Genomic DNA, 19,869 nt, shown 5'->3' with positions numbered 1-19,869 from the left:
TGGGTGGTTGCCAGGGAGTTGCTATTTGGTTACTGAGGTATTCTGATTGGTTGTTTAAGTTGCTTTTACTGGGGTGTTCTGTGTGGTTGTCAGGGTGCTGCTAGGCAGTTACTGGGGTGTTTTGGGTGGTTGCCAGGGCATTGCTATGCAATTACTAAAGTGTTTTGAAGAGAAGAGCCTGAGCGCTTTCAAAATGACTTTTATTCAATGAAAAAGTTCAAATATTACCCGTTTCACTGAAGAATGAATGGCTCTTCCTCATATTAAGTTCCATTAGGATCACCACAGCTTTCCAAAAATAAACTCTACTCACTGGAATCTCCTTTCGAAAAAAAAACAATTGAGCGGCATCTTTTCAGCAAAACCCGTAGTACAGCCCTCATTATTAACATACGTGAAATGTCAGGTAAAAAAGATAATCTTTTAATGTAAATTACACATCTCAACAGGATCCAGGCAGGAACCATTTTGACGGTGTACATCTTTTTAGACGCTGAAGTTCTCCCGCTGGGGTGTAACGTAGAAAAAAAAGATACACACTCAGGAAGGGACGTATATTAGTGAAGGTGTTTACTAGTTTACTTACAAGGAGATAAAAGAGAATGTATGAGTAATATATTTTTTACGCAACATAAACAATATTTCTACGTAACAAAAATGACGTGAACAAGTTAACATGAACTAAGCTACATGCTAGTCTGATTGTGTCGCGTTGCGGATTGCACTCGTACAACGAGTTACAAAATAATTCTGTTAAGTTTAATTTTGTACTTTATAGTCAACTAAAATGTTCTTTCCGATTAAATTAGATGTAATTTTATTCAGAATGAACTTTACTAATATTAACGAACGAGACGAAGTAGCCTATTATATGAGAATTAACAAGAAGGTGAGTAAATTATGACATATTTTCGCTTCTTGGCCAGAATATGCGATTTGAAACACCGCCAAAGACGAAGTAACTCCTGCAATATTGTACAATTTCTCCTAGACGGTCATAAATTCTCACGAGGGTATTTTTGGTTACCAGGTTTTTAAGAGAGCAATATAACAGATCTGACCTTGATATGAGAACACATATAAAGAAATGATGAGAGGCAGATGGAAAGAGAGAGAGAGAGAGAGAGTGAAAGGAGGAATATTTGACATGAAAACCCTGGAGAATCTCCCTTCATCCAGGACTTCTGCTGAAGACAGCTGTTCCGGCTTTAATGCAGGTTAAGCTCTACTGACAGCATTTGTCCATTACCACAGAAGCTGAATTATAATGATAACTGTGATTATTTGGCTCTATTTCAACATTAAACTTTTAAGCCATAGAATGGCTTTTTTTTTATTTTTTTATACAGTGCTCAAACTCACAGTAAATTGAGGTCAGAGGGTTAGAAACAAACCCTATCTTGAGGTAAAAAGCCATCTAAATGTCTATAAACCTGTTTAATTTGGAGCAAATTATAAGCCGACACGAAAAAAATCTAATTCCATCCGAATGTTTGTGATTACAGTAGTCACAAAGCTTTCAACCACACTGAAAAAAAATTGTTTTCTTTGGCAAGTTTTTGCACGAATATTTTTTAAGTAAATTTCACATATGGAATTAAGTAAACTCTACTTAACTGAGTTAAGTAAAAGTAACAAAGAAAATAAGTAATTTTAACTTGGCTAGTATAAGGTTGAGTGATATCTATTTAGTTGAAGTTTCCTTTGCATTACATTTCACTCAGAAAATATAACATTAAATTAAAGCACACTTTTATAGTACATGCTTTACTTAGAAACATCAAAGTAATTAATCCAATAGATATTGCGTGAAACACCAAATCTACATTAGAGAAAATAATCTGTGTGAACGCAGAGACCTCAATACTTGGTAGACAATACACAATGACGATAACAATACTTGGTAGACAATGCACAATGACGGGAACATTTGATGGACCGTTTTTGTGTTTGAATGTGTCATTTTGAGTAGAAAATTAACTCCAAATGTAACAAAATGGCAAGTTACTAATCCTACCAGCAAAAGCAATGATAAACCAGTGGAAATAACGCTGGAAAACAGTGAAAAATCAACCTCATTAATTATTCAAGTCCCAGTGCATGATGGGAACACCAGAATCAGAAAAGTTGAGTAATTTTACTTAATTTTATAACGTTTGTATTTACGCTTTCATTTCTACATGATTGAATTGAGTACTAATATAGAATTGACTTAGTGTTTTTTTTTTTATTCTTGCCTGAACTCACTTTTTCATGTAAATTACATTGTTTTTTTTCCTGTAGTATTTACTTCACCACAAAATAATTTTTATCAGCGGCAGCGCATGACTATAATTACAGTGTTTATCATATACCTTATTGCTTTTAGAAATTTGTAAATGCATTTTAAAAGAAAAATAATAATAAAGCAAAGCATCCATTATGACTCGATTCCAGTTCTTCTGCTAAAACACAACCAACTTTCCAGGGCAAATTTCCACAAGAAGTCCTTAGACGGTATCAGCTGTTAAAACACACACGCGGGTGTGTCATAAAACTCAGTGTGGTATTTGTTCTGTGTAGCATCCATTGCTTCACTGCCCTGCGTAATGGAAAACTGTCGTTGGGTTTGGATGTGGCTCTTTAGATGATTCTGGCGTCACTGACTGGCAATACTTTGGCGGAAACCCTTGAGCGCCCTTCCCATAATTCCCCCAACAATTTTCCATCCTCGTTGTATTGATTCACATTTGGGCACTTGAGGTACAAATGGGAGGTAATAAAAACACAGTCCTCCTGCAAACTATCAGCCAAGGGTGCTCATGGGAAATCTGAAGTGGAGGCTGAGTATTGTATTCAGATGTACTCCAAAATTGAGGCAGAAACCTCTAAAGAAACTCACTCAATATTGGCACAAGCAATAAAGTATCTGAACCCTTTTAGTGCCACAGATTAGGATCAGACACTTTAAAATGGGTCATCATAAAATGCCAATCGAAGGAAGTAAAAGGAAACCTTACTTTTAAAGTTGCTGTGTGTACTAAAGCATAAAAATACCATATGTTTACATATATTTAGGAAAAATGCTAAGTTCACATATTTGTTTCCCCAAAAAGCCAGTTATTCTACGTTAAAATGTGCGATCCATGTCAAAATGTCTGTTTTTGTTTTGGTCTGTGTGATCCCGCCCACTGCCAATTCACCCAATAGTATTTCGACACCCGGGTTAGCAGTTGGAGGAAGACAATATATTGCAGCAATGGAAGCCAAAAAACAAACTAGGCCAAAGATTTTACAAAAACAACTGCAATATTTTTATATTTAAACTGCAGTACCCATTTCAACCACTAGCTGTAAATATTACATACTGCACCTTTAAGATTGTAGTAAAAAAATGCATATATTGAAACTAAGCTACACATTTTTTTGCAGCTTTTTGGCATCAGCCACATGACAATATTAACACATGACCATCCACGTTTACATATCAACAATCCAATCACAGTGAGGTAGTAAAAAGGACATACTGTATACATACTGCCACTGAATAGAGTGGATAAAGTTTATTTTTACCAAGACGTCTGGTAATTTCAGTCTGATTTTAACAGTTTGTGTGCAAAATATGAAGCAGCTTTGGTTTAGAGTCTGTTGTTGGTCTGTAAATACTTATTTCACAGGCAAAGAGACTGGCCATTCAAAGCAAAGGTCATTTGCATATAGATGTTGTACAACTACACTAGCAAAAAAAATGGCATGTTTAATTCTAACAGCCAGAAATAGGGTGCGAAAATTGTCATGAAAAGATAAATTATGATTGTTTTTGGGCCAAAAAAAACGAAATTATGCGGCAAGTATATGGTATGACTTCTTTAGGTGAACAAATGTGACCCTGGATCACAAAACCAGTCACATGTCACACGGGTATATTTGTGGCAATAGCCAACAATACACTGTATGGGTCAAAATTATTGATTTTACTTTTATGCCAAAAATCATGAGGATATGAAGTAAAGATCATGATCCATGAAGATATTTTGTAAGTATATAAATATATAAAACATGTATTTTTGTGAGTGAATGCAGCACAATCGTGAACATAAATACACAACTTTAAAGGAGATTTTCTCAATGTTTCCATTTTTTTGCACCCTCAGATTCCAGATCTTCTAATAGCTGTAATCCAAATATTGTTCTATCCTAACAAGCCATACATCAATGGAAAGCTTATTTATTCAGCTTTCAGACAATGTATAAATCTCAATTGAAAAAAATTTACCCATGTGGCTGGTTTTGAGGTCCGGAGTCACAAATTTGAGAAAAACATGGAACATGATGAATGTGAATGTTGCTTTCCTTTCACTCATGTGTGTTCAGGTTAGCTTTGCGCAGCTTTATGTCCGGATTATTTCCGACGGGTCAGTTGTGTGTCAGTTCTCAGCGCTCACAGAGAAAAGCTCAGCTAATCTCTGCAATGTGCCATATCTATTAAAAAAGGTTATCATGATAATGCACTTTACATGCGTGTACTCGCCTCGAATCCAAAATCCCGTGAATAAAGAGGCGTAAAAAAACTCAGATTTTCCCATTTATTTCAGTTTTGTTTTGAAAACACTGTAAAAATGCAATCCTTCATTAGATTTAGATTCTGAAATTATATTATTGTCTTAATTAAATGAACAATTCACCTAAAATAACAGTTCTGTCATCATTTACTCACCCTAGTGTTGTTCCAAACCCGTTTGACTGACTTTCTTCAGAACGACGCAAAGTAATACGTTTTGAAGAATGTCCGAGCTGCTCTTTTTCATAGTGAAATTGGACGAGGACAAGGGCTGTCTACCTAAAAAAGTGCAATAAAAATATCATAATTTTGACTTCGTTCTGCTCTCCGTATACAATATACGCACAAAACAACACACGAGTGTGTACAAATGAGATTCAGGAGTTAAACAGAGTTGAGCTTCATTGTATGAAAATAATTTTGTGTATATAAAACAAAGTCACACAGGTTTGGAACGACATGAGCGTGAGTAAATCATGTTTGGTGAACTATCCCTCTAAAGATTATTTTCACATACAAAATCCATAGTGAGAGGGCGAACCCGTTCACATGGTACAGAAAGCACCGACGCCATCCGCGCATGATTAATATTTCACAGTGTGTAAGAGAGCTGCTAAACTAAAGCACGAACGGAAGCGATCACCCATCTGAACGTCCTGCGGTGAGGGGCGCTAGGCCTTCCCTTTCTCCAGCTCCACACCGCCACACATGTGTGTGTCCTCCTGAAGGCCCACGACTGTGCTCGGCTGACAGCAGATCAGCTGATGCTCTTTCCAGTCCTGCAGAAAGACGGATGTGAAGATAAAGAGGCTCGGGCTGGTGTGATAAACCATGAGCGCTCGTGTTGGACTCACCTTCCTCTGGCAGAAGCCGGAGCAGTAATGGACTTTATGGCAGCCGGCACACTCACTGGACGCCTCTCGACCACAGTTCACACACGTGTGCTGAAACACAGAAGAAAACACACTAGTGTTACTAGAGTAGATCTGTCTGCCTATCTATCTATCCATCCATTCGTCTGTCTGTACCGGTGAAACTCGAAAAATTAGAATATGGTGCAAAAGTTCATTTATTTCAGTAATTCAACTTAAAAGGTGAAACTAATATATTATATAGACTCATTACATGCAAAGTGAGATATTTCAAGCCTTTATTTGTTATAATTTTGATGATTATGGCTTACAGCTTATGAAAACCCCCAAATTCAAAATTATAATATTGTGAAAAGGTTTTCATAAGCTGTCAGCCATAATCATCACAATTATAACAAATAAAGGCTTGAAATATCTCACTTTGCATGTAATGAGTCTATATAATATATTAGTTTCACCTTTTAAGTTGAATTACTGAAATAAATGAACTTTTGCACCATATTCTAATTTTTCGAGTTTCACCTTTGTGTGTGTGTCTGTCTGTGTATCTTTGTTATTTAAAGAGCACATTAGGAATATACTGTATGAGCCTATAGGCGGGTCCACAATGCGCATACACTCAGGTTATTACACACAGGGATGCACAGCAGCACACAAACTAGCCAAATATTAAAAATAAAAGGATTAAATTGTAAAAGATTAATATTGTGTACATAAAGATATTGTGAATCCGGCTTGTCCCGTAGATGGTCTGCTAGCGCTATAACCTCGCGCACGAGTAGATCCGGTTCCTCGCTAGAGACGCGTTCCGTTTAAACGCTTGCAAATCCGCCATGTAAATAGCGAATCCGCCGCCATGGCGTGAGCGCAACTGGCTTTTAAAGGGAATGGGAAATTACACTCTGAATTTTACGTCTAAAACACACCCATTACTCACTAAGAGAATAGAGACGACCCTTTTAGAGCATGCACTGGGACGCCGACCATTTTTTTCGTCACTAAACTAGCAAAATTGGATTCGGACTAGCCAAAAAATAGGGCCCTATGAATATTAAAGCACATTTTCCATCCGAGCGAATGAAGAACAGTCTGGACATACTGCAAAATATCCTCTTTTGTATTCCATTAAAAGATACAAGGATGAGTAAATAATGCCAGAATGTTGTTTTTTTAGCCTCGACACACATTTTAAACAAGGAAAAGACAGTTCTTCATTCTCTGGGATCTATTGGCCTTTTCCAGCGGGGCATCTGTGTGTTTCCAGCCTTCCTGCAGATTCTGATAGTCCTGCTTCAGTCTCTCTATCACATCTGAACCAAACACAGCAGGCGACCGTGTGTGACCATCACGAGTGTGTTTCTACACCCGGCCCTTCGATACACACATCTGAGAACGCCGACTACATCAGCAGAGCATGACATGAGTCACATTATAAAACTCAAAGTTTTGGTCTGTCAACTCTGATGAGCCACATTCAATGCCGTGGAAAAATATCCAATGTACTTTTGACTGCATATCTGAGGCTAAGGCTGCCTGGCAAGAGTAAACATATACCGTAACTAAATGCAATAAACCACCAAGATGCCCAGCCAGCCTCAGCCTTAGGTCAGTAAGTAACCTTAACCCATGTAACCCTACCCCTATTGGCTGAATGAAGACAAACCTGGACTCAGTATCTGGCGGCACGGTGAATACGGCCACGACTGCCAAACCGTAAATGCTTGTTGCGATGGAATGATAGGTTTGTCGGCATGAATTTGCACGTTTACAAAAAATGCAGACAGAAACTGAACTACGGGAGAAAACGCAGAAAATAACTCCAGCTTTTAGCCAGGGTTATTATTTTTGAGATGTTTAACTTTAAAGAGGACCTATTATGCAAAATTCACTTTTGTATGGTGTTTGGACATAAAATCTCCATAAATCATAAGCAGTGTCTCCCAACGACCTGTTTGCAGAATGCGGCTTTAGTGACGTCACTACAGCACAGGCCCCGCCCACGAGTGTTGACAGACACTGCCGTTTTAACTTAGACCCGCCCTGATCGAGGTCACAGCGAGTTGTACACAGCCGCCATTGCTGCACTGATGAGAATGTCTCCCAAGCGTTAGCGGTGTTGTGGCTCGATGTATTCATTCACATAGCTCTCTCTATTTAACTTACTCCTGAAATCTGAGCCAGCCGCTGAAGACGAGGTGGGTTCATTTTGTTTTTGAAGAAAATGCTACCGAAATTTGTTTATGTACTTACGCACTTTTTATTCTGTGTTTACTCCGCTCTTACAGTGAAAGAGCTGAATAAAACTGACGCTTCATCTTTTGTGACATACAATAAACTTTATTAAGCTCATCTGTATATTTTGTGTCATCATTCAGACGTGGTCCTACAGCAGGCTTGTATTAATAGTGGCTAGAATCAATGACACTAGTTGTAACCGTAATTAAACTAAACTATATCCGTTCCAACTCCATACAGCATTCTCTGACTCTAGGGATTATTGTCCGAATCGAAATGAACACCGTTACTGTGAGTTTCTGTTTTGATATTATCATCTTTCCGTGAGTTGAGATTGTTGACTGAGCGCGAGCTGGTTAGGCTCCGCCCCCTGTGCCGTGAACCAGCAGCTCATTAGCATTTAAAGGAGACACACTAAAACGGTGCGTTTTTCTGAGCCCCAAAAAGTGACGATTTAAACATGCTGTAAAAAATTATCTGTGGGGTATTTTGAGCTAAAACTTCACATACACACTCTGGGGACCCTTTAAGTTCTAAAATAAGTACTAAAAAATATATAAAAATAAAATGTAATTTAAAATATTATCATAAAATATAATAGTATATCTATGATACTAAAATAACACTGGTTTTAAAACTTGAAATGATAAAAGAGAGAGAGAGAGAGAGAGAGAGAGAGAGAGAGAGAGAGAGAGAGAGAGAGAGAGAGAGAGAGAGAGAGATTAACTTACCTTAATGATAATTTCAGTGATTTTCCCCTCAGGTTCTTCACTGAGTGACAACTGACTCTGAAAGGACTGAGAGAGAAAAACATGAATATATGATCTTTCTTCAGAGGATTAATAAGATTAACTTTTCCCCACAGATCCAATTGTAATGTTTGTAATTGTTTCTTAGACCTTTATCTAAATTACACAGCCATACTTTCGTTTTTCATGATCATTTTTCACACTTTTGTGGCCATTTTGCTACTGCACATGTATAACGGCTCACAGGGAACGTTATCAGAACGTTCTGGCAAGGTTCTCTCAAAGTTATTGTTTGTATAACGGTGTATAAAGTTACAACGTTACAAACGTTCTTACAGAAACGTTAATAGAACATCTATTCAAAGCCATCTGGTCTTTAATAGTGTTCTTTAAAACATGAACATAAATGCATCGTTCACTTGATTAAAATCATTTAATGCACAACTTATCACATACGTAGCTGGTTATAAGATGTTTGGAGTTTGTTAACCTCATGAACACTGATCTGAGAGCAGTTTTGTGTTTGGATATCACCTCTTTTCTGACGCTGTTGTTCTTCTCTGGGCTCATGCTCTGGCTGGCTTGTTTGGCTTGTGCAATGAGGACTTTGAGTTGCTGGACGTTGCTGAGCAGTGTGTTGGCCATCTCTTCCAGGTAAAGCCAGGTGCGCTGCTCGCCCGTCTCCAGCCCGTTCATCAGCGCCCCGGCCGGAGGGGGTTTAGCCTGAACCAGCGCCTGCTGAGGGACCACTGTCAGCGCAGGAAGGGTGGTCAACACTGAGGAGAAACACACATTTGAGCTGGAGCTGATGCTAGAAGCCTAACCTACGCGTGATGAGCGGTTAAAACGCTCCTCTGGGACGGCTGGTTTTGTAGAGGTGAACCAGCGTTCTTACAGGTACGACCTTGACGAGTCCGTCCTCATCCGATCTCACTTTAACCCTGACCCAGATTTCATTTTATAAGCTTGTTGTTCTAAAAATGGCCACGCGAGTTTTAAATGTGGGCCGGACAGTCAGGAGAGGACATGCTCTGCGTCCAAGTGTGTTTTTGTAACGTCCTGGACTCGACCGAGACAAACCCATTTCATGTCGACTACACTTGCTCTCAATGCGGTCTAGGAGGAATAAAGAGAAAAAGAGAACTTATTTGTGACTTTTATGAAACATACTTACAAGTTTACACATACAAATAATTGGCTAAAGTAAGAGACTATGCATATTTGGCGTATGTCAGCCAGGAAATCCAAACGTTTCATCCATCGGCCTCAAATATGGTTTATCATTTGAAACATGCAAGTAGAAGCAACGTTACATGGCCACTCGCTCCAACGTTAACCTAGATAAATGTGTGCTATTATTAGGCGCATATCCAAGTGTTTGTGCGGAGTGAGGAAACTAAAGTATAGCGCACTTCATGAAATGATCACTTGCATTTTTTCCTGACAACAGCGGGAAAAACTTCACATTTTTGGGCAAACAGACAGGAGTAAATATCATTTGAAAGGGTTGTAAAGGATCCAGATGCTTTATGCTTTAAATTTTTTGCCTTTTTGGGACTTTTATTAGAGTCTGCGATCCAGGGTTATTATAGTAAAACTAAAACCATAAAACATTTTTTACTTGAAATAACATAAATGTTAACTGATGTTTAACTTTATGTACTGAAATATAAAACAAAAAATCAATTAAAAAATAGATTTTTTTTTTAAATGACAAATTGAACTACATGTTTTATTAAATGAATAACTTGAACAATTGTTTGTTTTAAATAAACAATTTCGGAAATAAAATAAAAATATATAAAAAAAAATATTTATGAAAAAAAAAATTTTTCCTGCAAAAGGAATCCTGCAAGGTGGATTTGATCTGACGCTGGCCACATGAGCACCACAGCTCAATGTGTCTGAGGTTGTTCACTAACCACTGGGCCACGGCCTCTACATCAATACTTCGTAGTAGATGTGGGAATATTTATATAACACCATTTTCCTGTGGCAGAAGTGAATTTTTCTGTAATATCACGGTCCAGGGCTGTGGACACACTTATTTTACGGTTATTTTCTTGAATCTGTCTGAGCGGGTCGAGGTCAGGATGCTTTAAAAGGAAAGTGCTGAAGCATTTCAAGTCTATTCCGGCACACAGAAGCTGACAGAGATAAAAAAGAAGGAGAGAAGGATCATTTCCTGAGACACTGATCACAGTGGTCCATCAGTGACACTGAGCCGCTTTGAATCGGAGGTCACACTCCCTGGAGCGAAACATCTACACTGGACGACTGCCCTCCACTTCAGAAATAAACCCTCAGAAGGAATTCAAACCATGATCCTTTCACTTGAAAGGAGAGAACGAGAATCTAAAGATGTTGACGGATGGAAGCAAAAATGTATTGTAAATATTACAGGTGAAAAATTAATTGTAAATATTACAGGTGAAAAATTTATTGTAAATATATTTTTGGGGGTCATTCTGTGTCAACTTAACCAGAGCTAAAAATGGCACAAAATTTGGTGAAAAATACATTAATGAGGAAGAAAGCTAAAATATGAAATGTCATAGATGAATATCTGTCGAATAATCCACTATTTTGTCTAATATCTATCGATTAATCCACTATAATTTTCACCAGAGATTTGGAGCCAAATTTCAGCGGGGAAATAATGACTTTAGAAAAATGGCAGCATCATTATTATATTTTTACACAAAGATTGGTAGATCTTTATGGTAGAACTTTAGCAATCTTTGTTGCATTACAGGTGAAACTCTGAAAATTAGAATATGGTGCAAAAGTTCATTTATTTCAGTAATTCAACTTAAAAGGTGAAACTAATATATTATATAGACTGATTACATGCAAAGTGAGATATTTCCAGCCTTTATTTGTTATAATTTTGATGATTATGGCTTACAGCTTATGAAAACCCCAAATTCAAAATTATAATATTAATAAAAATAATTCATTACATTTATATAGCTTTTCTGGACACTCAAAGCGCTATACATAGAAGGGGGAATCTCCTCAACCACCACCAATGTGCAGCATCCACCTGGATGATGCGACGGCAGCCATATTGCACCAGAACGCCCACCACACACCACCTTACTGGTGGAGAGGAGACAGTGATGAAGCCAATCAGTATATGGGGATGATTAGGAAGCCATGATGGACAGAGGCCACTGGGCAAATTTGGCCAGGATGCCGGGGTTACACCTCTACTATTTCGAAGGACATACTGGGATTTTTTGTGACCACAGAGAGTCAGGACCTCGGTTTAACGTCTCATCCGAAGGACGGCGCTCTTTGTCAGAATAGTCACTACACTGGGGCGTTAGGACCCACACAGACCCCAGGGTGAGCGCCCCCTGCTGGCCACACTAACACCTCTTCCAGCAGCAACCTGGTTTTCTCAGGAGGTCTCCCATCCAAGTACTAACCAGGCTCAGCCCCGCTTAGCTTCAGTGGGAAACCAGTCTTGGGCTACAGGGTGATATGGCTGCTGGATATTGTGAAAAGGTTTTCATAAGCTGTAAGCCATAATCATCAAAATTATTACAAATAAAGGCTTGAAATATCTCACTTTGCATGTAATGAGTCTATATAATATATTAGTTTCACCTTTTAAGTTGAATTACTGAAATAAATTAACTTTTGCACCATATTCTAATTTTTCACGTTTCACCTGTAATATGCCAACAGTGACAGTTGGGAAATGGGAAAAAGCATTGTGTTTTCTTGCCTGAAGTTTGCATTGTTCCGCGAGATGACTGGTGCGCCGGCTGTTAGTTGTTGCCTTGCACAGCGTGTTTGTTATTTTGGAGGCGGTGAAATTAATGGAGGGTTGTGTTTGTTTGGGTGCCGATTTCAATTTTTAACACTGTTTCTCAGAAATTGCTTACTGCACCTTTAAAAAAGATTTTAAAATAGAACTTCACAGAATGAAATGGTCTTAATGTCAAATTAGCTGCATGTGCTAACACCATTAAGTGCTTTTAAGAGCAATAACCATTTAATTAATCTAACATTAATCTAACATCTAAATATGAATTAAAATGCACAAATCTTGGTACAGATCATATCAGGACTGACCCGATTTACACCCTGTACTACAAATGTGCCATTTAACAGAAGTCACCCCAACTGGACAGGTTACAAAAATGCACAACAACTCATTATCCGAGACTCACAATGGGGTCAAAACTTCCTACATCTCGCACAAAGAGGCCTAAAAATAACAGCCCCTTTGTTTCCAGCTAAAAAAGGATCAGGAAGAGGGCAATCCTGAGCTTCAGAGTCTCAACCTCAGATCACACACGATCACAGGCCGCCGACCGACCAGTCACTGACCCTCTCATGCAAATTACACACACAAAAGAACTCTGGCAGAGCTTCAATCTGATTGGCTGTCTTTACTCAGCCAGTATACAAGTGGAATCCAGTTATCATTTCAAGAAATAAAAACACTTATTTTGTATATTTATTTTAAATTACAAAACCTGCCAATTTATTTCTGTGCATCTGACTAAAAAAAAAAAAAAGAAATTAATGATATAAAAAAAAAAGTTTAGTCAGATGCAGAAAATAATTATTTAATTATGTTAAATATGTCATTATTTAATTATTAATACTTTAATTATTAATATTATTAATTAATTATAAAAAAAAATACAAATAAATCTGCATACTGTGCACAGAACCCATAGTGCATATTGTTTTCACAATAGTAGTATGCAAGTATGTGGTTTTTGGTTCTACAACACACTTTGACTGTAGTATTTGTGTGTGCAGCGCTCACCAGTTGTGTTGGTGAAGACGTCAGCGGGCGCAGGGCTGTCGGAGATGATGGCCGCCGTCTCTCCTGTCGCCGTTCGGTCAAAGGTCAGCGTGCCTGAAGTGGTGATCTGTCCTGATGGAGTCACTGTAACTGAGAGCAGGCAGACAGTCGTGAGCCACTTCCAGTGTCTCCTGGGGGAATAACTCCCTTTCCCGATCTTTAGGAGAGACGTCAGACGGTTCAGTATCAGAAACACCTGAGAGTAATCTTTGGATACTGGAACTGATAATAAGAAATCGATTTATCAATTATATAAATTCTATACAATACTGATATGGTCACTAACCAACTGGAAATGAAAGGACACTTTATTTTCTTCATCTGACTGAAATAATATATGCAATTAATAATATTGGCAAAAAAAAAAAAAAAGATATTTCAGTCATATACAAAAAAAATAATACATTTTTGTGTTTGGCTCGAGTTCATGGTGCAAAGGACTCTTGGTTGGAATTACTCCGAACCATCCCTTTAATATTGGGTGTAAGTGAACAGAGACAGGGGAACGAGGCTTACATGTTGCTCCTGGAGCCAGGGTGATGTTCTTTGTAGACTGAACTTCCTTCTTCTCAGGAGAAGCCGACCGCTCATTGTCCTTCTTCCTTCGTTTATACGGGACGAACAGTCTGACGGGGCCCGTCTGCGGGGCACCAGAACACAGGATGAGTCTCTAGAGCGGTATAACATCCCGACTGAGACTGCAGACATTACTAATTACCATCGTGATGTTCTCCCCTCCGAACGGCCCGTCTTTAGCACACTGGAGAACGGCAGGCAAATGAAGGAGAGATTTGAGTTATATACGATAAAACAAATAAGCAACACTTTTGAATTTAAGATCGTCAAAAACTCTAACTTTTTTTTGCACAGATTCAATGCAATATCTATATGCTGTTTTTCATATTCTTAGTATATATATATTGAATCAACTTTATTAAATTTTATACTATTATTATTATATTATTAATATAATTTAAATATATACAGTATATAATATATATACACATTACATTTATATATATATATGTATATATATAAATGTATACATATAAAACTACTATTATATAAATATAATTAATATCACATAATAATATATCAAATCTAAAAAAGATTATGAGATTGACTCACTCACTGTAGACAGATCATATCATTTATTAGTATTACATTTTAAATATTATTTTAATATTAAACAAATATATGCTTTTCTATTATATATATATACCCATACATATAAATATATTTATTGTTAAAAATAAATATCTTTATACAATTTTTATATTATTATTATTAATATTATTTGATGTTACTAGTTTATATATATACGGTATATATAAACTAGTATTATAACATCAAATAATATTAATAATATAAACAATTTATAAAGATATGTATTATTTATAATAATTCATTACATTTATATAAAGATTTATGAGATTGAATCACCATGTCACTCACTGAAGACAGATCGTCACAACAGGCTGCACACGTACAGGACGCTGCATGAGGGTTCAGGATACGCTCCTGTCAAAACACACACACACACACACACACACACACACGTCAGGCTGTTCTGCTGAACCAGACACTAGGGGATTTTTTGGAAAGGGTACGTACTGTGAGCCGCGTGTGTGTTTGTGTGTGTGTGTGTGTCTCCAAAGGCTGGTCTGACCTGAATGAGACACTGTAGAGGTCGGCCAGCGTAGCGGATGCTTCTCTTCCAGTCTTTGCTGCTCGCTCGACCCGACATACTCTCAAACTCCGTCGGGGTGAACCAGTTATTATTGTGTCTGATACAGCGCCCTTTGCCCCCTGCCATCACAGGTTAAAAGTCAGTCATGCTAAAACATTTTGGCTGCATTCCAATTCTTATATTATTCATCCTAAATAGTAATTAGTGTGTATTAAATCATGGTACATAGAAAATAGCTTCTAGATGAGTGGATTCCTAAAGTGGGCATCCGCGCATTACTTTTTGGGATTATATTACCCATAACCCCTTGTCTCCTTGAAAATGTCTCATTCTCATTTGACTTTTTGAGCTGTAGAAAAACAAATTAAATATGATGATACCCTGGCTGTGTCCGAAATTGCCCCCTTTACCCTTAAATAGGGCAGTATTTTAAAGTGCCATTTAAAGAGCCTTTTGTAGTGGTGTCTGAAACCATAGTGGACGTTATCTAGTGCACTCATTCAATCCCACAATTCACCGCAATAACGAGTGTACAACCGATGTCCGCTCAACGGCTAGAGAATACCCATAATGCACTGTGATGGTCGCGCCGAATGAGTTCCCGCGTCTGACCAGAAGATGCAGCCGCATCTGAATCATCCATCCATGCGTTTTCCAAACCGCTGGTCCAATGTGGGTACAGCGTAATATCATACAGGTATAAATTCCTATTTATTGATTATTAAACAGTTTAATTAAGGTTTACACTGCTAGATTCCACGACAGAGTTCAAGATAAATCTTTTCATTACTACTGGAGCTGCCAGTCTGCTAAACCTCAAATGATTATTAAACAGCAGAAACTATGCAAAAGCGGCAGTCCTTCTGACGCACTCAGTGTTTTGAATTCACTCACTCGTTTTCAATCACTCCTTTAAATGAACTATATTAGTGGAGTAATGCAGGGAACAGTGAACGAGTGTATAGGGGGTGATTTCGGACACAGCTGTATGTGTGTGTTTCAGCAGTCGTGTGACGCCCTCGTGTGGCGTACCTGATCCCAGTCTGTTTTTGTACAGAATCCCACTGGTGTTCCTGCAGCGCACAGGAAGCTCGTTGTCGTAAACCGACGGATCCCAGTTGTACTTCGAGCCGTCTTTATCGTGTCCAGATGTCAGAGGGGTGTTCGGGGTTTGGGGACCTGAACGGAAACACACACACACACACACACACACACATAAAGAAATACTGTATGTAGTTTAAGATTTACAATTTAGCTCCTAAAACTCAAACGTACCAGGTGTCATTGGTGTCGCGGTGCCTTTCAGCTCCGTGGCGTCGACGATGCTCCCATCCGTGTGCACCACGATCAGTGTGGCCTTCTGGGTACTCAGACTGTCTCCAATCTGAAGTGTGGTTCTGCCTGTCTGCATGGATCCGTTGGGAAATATTACATTTGACGTTATTATCTTGATCCAAAACAAATCTGTTCTTACGTTTACCTCACACATTAACGTACTATGGTATTACCATGATTTTTTTAGGATATGTAATATGGTTTTATCATATATGAATAAATGAATACAGGAATCATACAGAATACAGGTTTGGTTTATCTGAAGAGGTTCAATAAAGGTAAAAAACAAAACAAGCTTTAAATAGTGAAAAAGCTAAATAATTTCAGCCAGAAGAAAACTACAAAAATATAGTAAATTGCATCATTTTGATATGTACTGTATACATTTTCAGACATTACAATAAGGTTATCAAGGTTATAAAATTTGGTTTATATGAAGAGATTCAATAGAGGTTAAAACGTCAAATGGTATTTTAAAGCCAGATAACTACAAAAATATAGAAAAATGCATCGTTTTGATACGTGTATATTATTCATGGCATATGAATGTAGTAATTACACAGTACTGTGGATTTGGACACAGTGTTTATTGGATTTGAAGAGGTTCAATAAAAGAAGAAAAAAATCTTCAAATTGTTGAAAAGCAATAAATAAATAAAAAGTAGCCATTAGAGAACTACAAAAATATAGTAAAATGCGTCATTTTGATACGTGTATATTTTATGATTAATAAAACATTAGGGTTATCAATATTATTAAATACCTTATTTATTTATTTATTATAAAAGTGTTTGGTGATTATTATTAAAGCGAAACATTTCTGGACATTTCTGGACAAGGATATATAATATATAGTAATCATACAGTACCACGGTTTTGGTTTACATCAAAGTACCACAGTATTATCATCAGACGCCATCACTGTAACATGGCACTGCCATTAATTTGGAAGAATATGAATTTATACACAAATAAAATCTGGGTTTTCTTCTATTTTAGTATTTTACAGAATTTAATGTATTCTGCAATTTTTGTCAATTTCCTGACCTTTTAACTTGAAATCAGTCAATCAATTCAATGAAAGTTTAGGGCACGATTACACGACAACGATGTACTAAAACCGATGTACTAATAACAAATACGTTTTTCTTTTGCCTTTTTCGTGTACAGACGACAATGATGTCAAAACGATCTTCATTCACACGCATCTGCGAAAACGATTACGTTTCTCCTGGCAGGCCAGCAGGTGGCGATGTCACTCGCTCACAAACACACACATGCACACACACACTGACACACACACACACACACACACACAACGCTTCTATAGACTGAACATGTTATTTGCATGACGTCACCGTTTTCACAAATTCACGGTTTGTAGTTTACACAGAGACAATAACGGTATCATTTAAAAAGCCTTGCACTTTGAAACCCGTTTTCAATATTTTTTTTAGGCCCCTAAAATGCCATTGTCATGTAAATGAATGACCAAAATGGAAATCTGCATGCATATGGTGACGCAAAAGTGTGTGAAATTCGTAGTGTGCACTCCAGACGGCTAGGTGGCGATGTGAAGCACTGAAAGTGAAAGAGACGCTGACAGTTTTTCAATTTCATGTTTAATAAGGTAAAGCTGCTGCTTTAACCCTCGGTGCTCTTCGCGTGTCGCTCAAAAATGACAGTTTTTTTTTTGTCAATGAAATTAATGCTACATTTTAGTTTGATAATGTTTTGTTATTTTCCTGTACTGGCGCATGCCTATGACGTAAACGCGTACGCGACGCCTTCACTGTCTAGCAGACTTTTGCGTTTTTACCCTTTAGACGGGAACAGATGGTGGAGCGTTTTTAAGATTTCCACTCTGGAGGGTGGTATCACTTTTTTTGCGTTTTTAAGCCCCCAAAAACGCAAGTTTTTGAAACCGATACAGTTATCATCTCCGTGTAAACAACAAAAACCTGAATTAGTGAAAACAGTGACGTTGTGCGCATGCGTATTAAGTGTTCAGTTTATAGGCGCTTTACAAAGTGACATCGCCACCTGCTGGCCTGACGCGAATAATAGGCTACAGCGTTTTTATTCGGTTTCGTGGATCCGTGTGAACAAGGATTCATTTAGACTACGCTTTCGTCAGTACGCAAAAAACAAAGGAAAAACGTTTCTGTTTTCAGTACATCTTTGTCATGTAAATGTGCTCTGAAATGAGACTCTTACGAGCATGTGTTCGGGGATGGACGCCGCTGTGGAGACGGTGGATGTGTAAACGGTTTCATCTGAACTCTGGACGTCCCCGACAGTGACGGCTGTGACCTCTGCAGAAAAAACACAAGCCGTTTCAAACTTTATATGACAATACCACATACACACACTACACAAAGGATTTTTTTATATTTTTCTAAAGGAAGTCTCTTCTGCTCATCAAGGCTGCATTTATTTGATCAAAAATACAGTAAAAACAGTTAAATATTAGTGAAATATTATTACAATATGAAATAACTGTGTTTTCTGTTTGAATGTATTTTAAAATGTAATTATTCCTGTGATGTAAAGGTGAATTTTCAGCATCATTACTCCAGTCTTCAGTGTCACATTGTAATATGATGATTTGCTGCTCAATTATTATTGGTACACTTATTACAAAAACTATTAATAATGGTCCTTATTATGATCAATGTTGAAAACAGTTTTTGCTGCTTAATATTTTTGTTGGAAACCGTGATACAGAAAGTTTTAAAGACCAGCATTTATTTGAAATAGACATATTTTGTAACATTACAAATGTCTTTACTGTCATTTATTTTTATAATAATTAATTTAATGCGTCCTTGCTGAATTAAAGTATTAATTTCTTGTGATTTCATGTGACACTGAAGACAGGAGTAACGATGCTGAAAATTCGTGCACCCTGTTATTTACATGGTACTCCAAGGTATTTCAAATAAATAATCAATAAATGCTGTTGCATTCTGATTACTCTAAGAGTTTTCAAGTTTCCCCAACAGTTATTTATAATAATAATAATAACGCTGGTTAAACAAGTCTTATGCTGATCATCAGAGAATAGATGTAATTAAATGTATGGTGGGTTAAAAAAACGTATAATCTGCACTAAAATGGATTTTCATTGTAACCGATAATCAGCTAATGCGCATGCGCACACTGACCCGCAAAAGCCGCTTCGGCATCGTCTGGGTTCGGCAGTGAATCGTCGATGTCGATGTTTCCCGCTTCTCCCATCACAGTCATCGTGGCGACTTCGCCCTCCGATTCGGTATCCGAACCCACAGCCTCTCCCGCAGACGCGCTGTCGGACGCGTCGCGCAACGCGAGCTTCGCCGCCGGTTCATTCGCGTCCATTTCAAAACAGCGGCGCACGAAAGCAGCCGAAATTATCCGAATGATTGTCGAGAGGCGCACGTCCCTCGCGATTTGCAAATGCTCAGGTATCCAAGAAGCGCTTAGTCAACTTGTACGAATAGATTATTGATTTATTAAAACGTTATTATCTTCGGGTATAAAAGAAAAGAAAATGGTTGCAGGATAATGGCTTCCGAGTGCCTTTACTGGGGACGGGGATCAACACAGGAAGGAGAGCAAGCGGAAATTACCGAATC

At 37.8% G+C, this 19,869-nt stretch overlaps 1 protein-coding gene across 4 annotated transcripts; it reads right to left on the bottom strand.

Moving 5' to 3' along the window:
* Positions 1-428: 428 nt before the first annotated feature.
* On the bottom strand, positions 429-19,869 carry deaf1 (DEAF1 transcription factor). Of its 4 annotated transcripts, XM_079602790.1 has the most exons (14): positions 19,420-19,833; positions 18,470-18,567; positions 16,193-16,322; positions 15,950-16,096; positions 14,897-15,036; positions 14,671-14,748; positions 13,946-13,987; positions 13,744-13,867; positions 13,189-13,317; positions 8,931-9,172; positions 8,379-8,444; positions 5,395-5,484; positions 5,172-5,319; positions 429-507 (listed from the first exon to the last, which is right to left on the bottom strand). In XM_079602790.1, exons 1-13 carry the CDS (start codon positions 19,610-19,612, stop codon positions 5,212-5,214), a joined length of 1,587 nt encoding a protein of 528 aa, XP_079458916.1. In that variant the 5' UTR covers positions 19,613-19,833; the 3' UTR covers positions 429-507; positions 5,172-5,211. The 4 variants fall into 4 exon arrangements, with proteins under 4 accessions (XP_079458916.1, XP_079458915.1, XP_079458918.1 ...); XM_079602789.1 differs by lacking the exon at positions 429-507 and having other exon boundaries at positions 4,547-5,319; positions 19,420-19,869; XM_079602792.1 differs by lacking the exon at positions 429-507 and having other exon boundaries at positions 4,552-5,319; positions 14,683-14,748.

Source organism: Phoxinus phoxinus (genome assembly GCF_949152265.1).
Source record: "Phoxinus phoxinus genome assembly, chromosome: 25".
NCBI lineage: Eukaryota > Metazoa > Chordata > Actinopteri > Cypriniformes > Leuciscidae > Phoxinus > Phoxinus phoxinus.
This window is presented reverse-complemented; position numbering and strand designations above follow the sequence as displayed.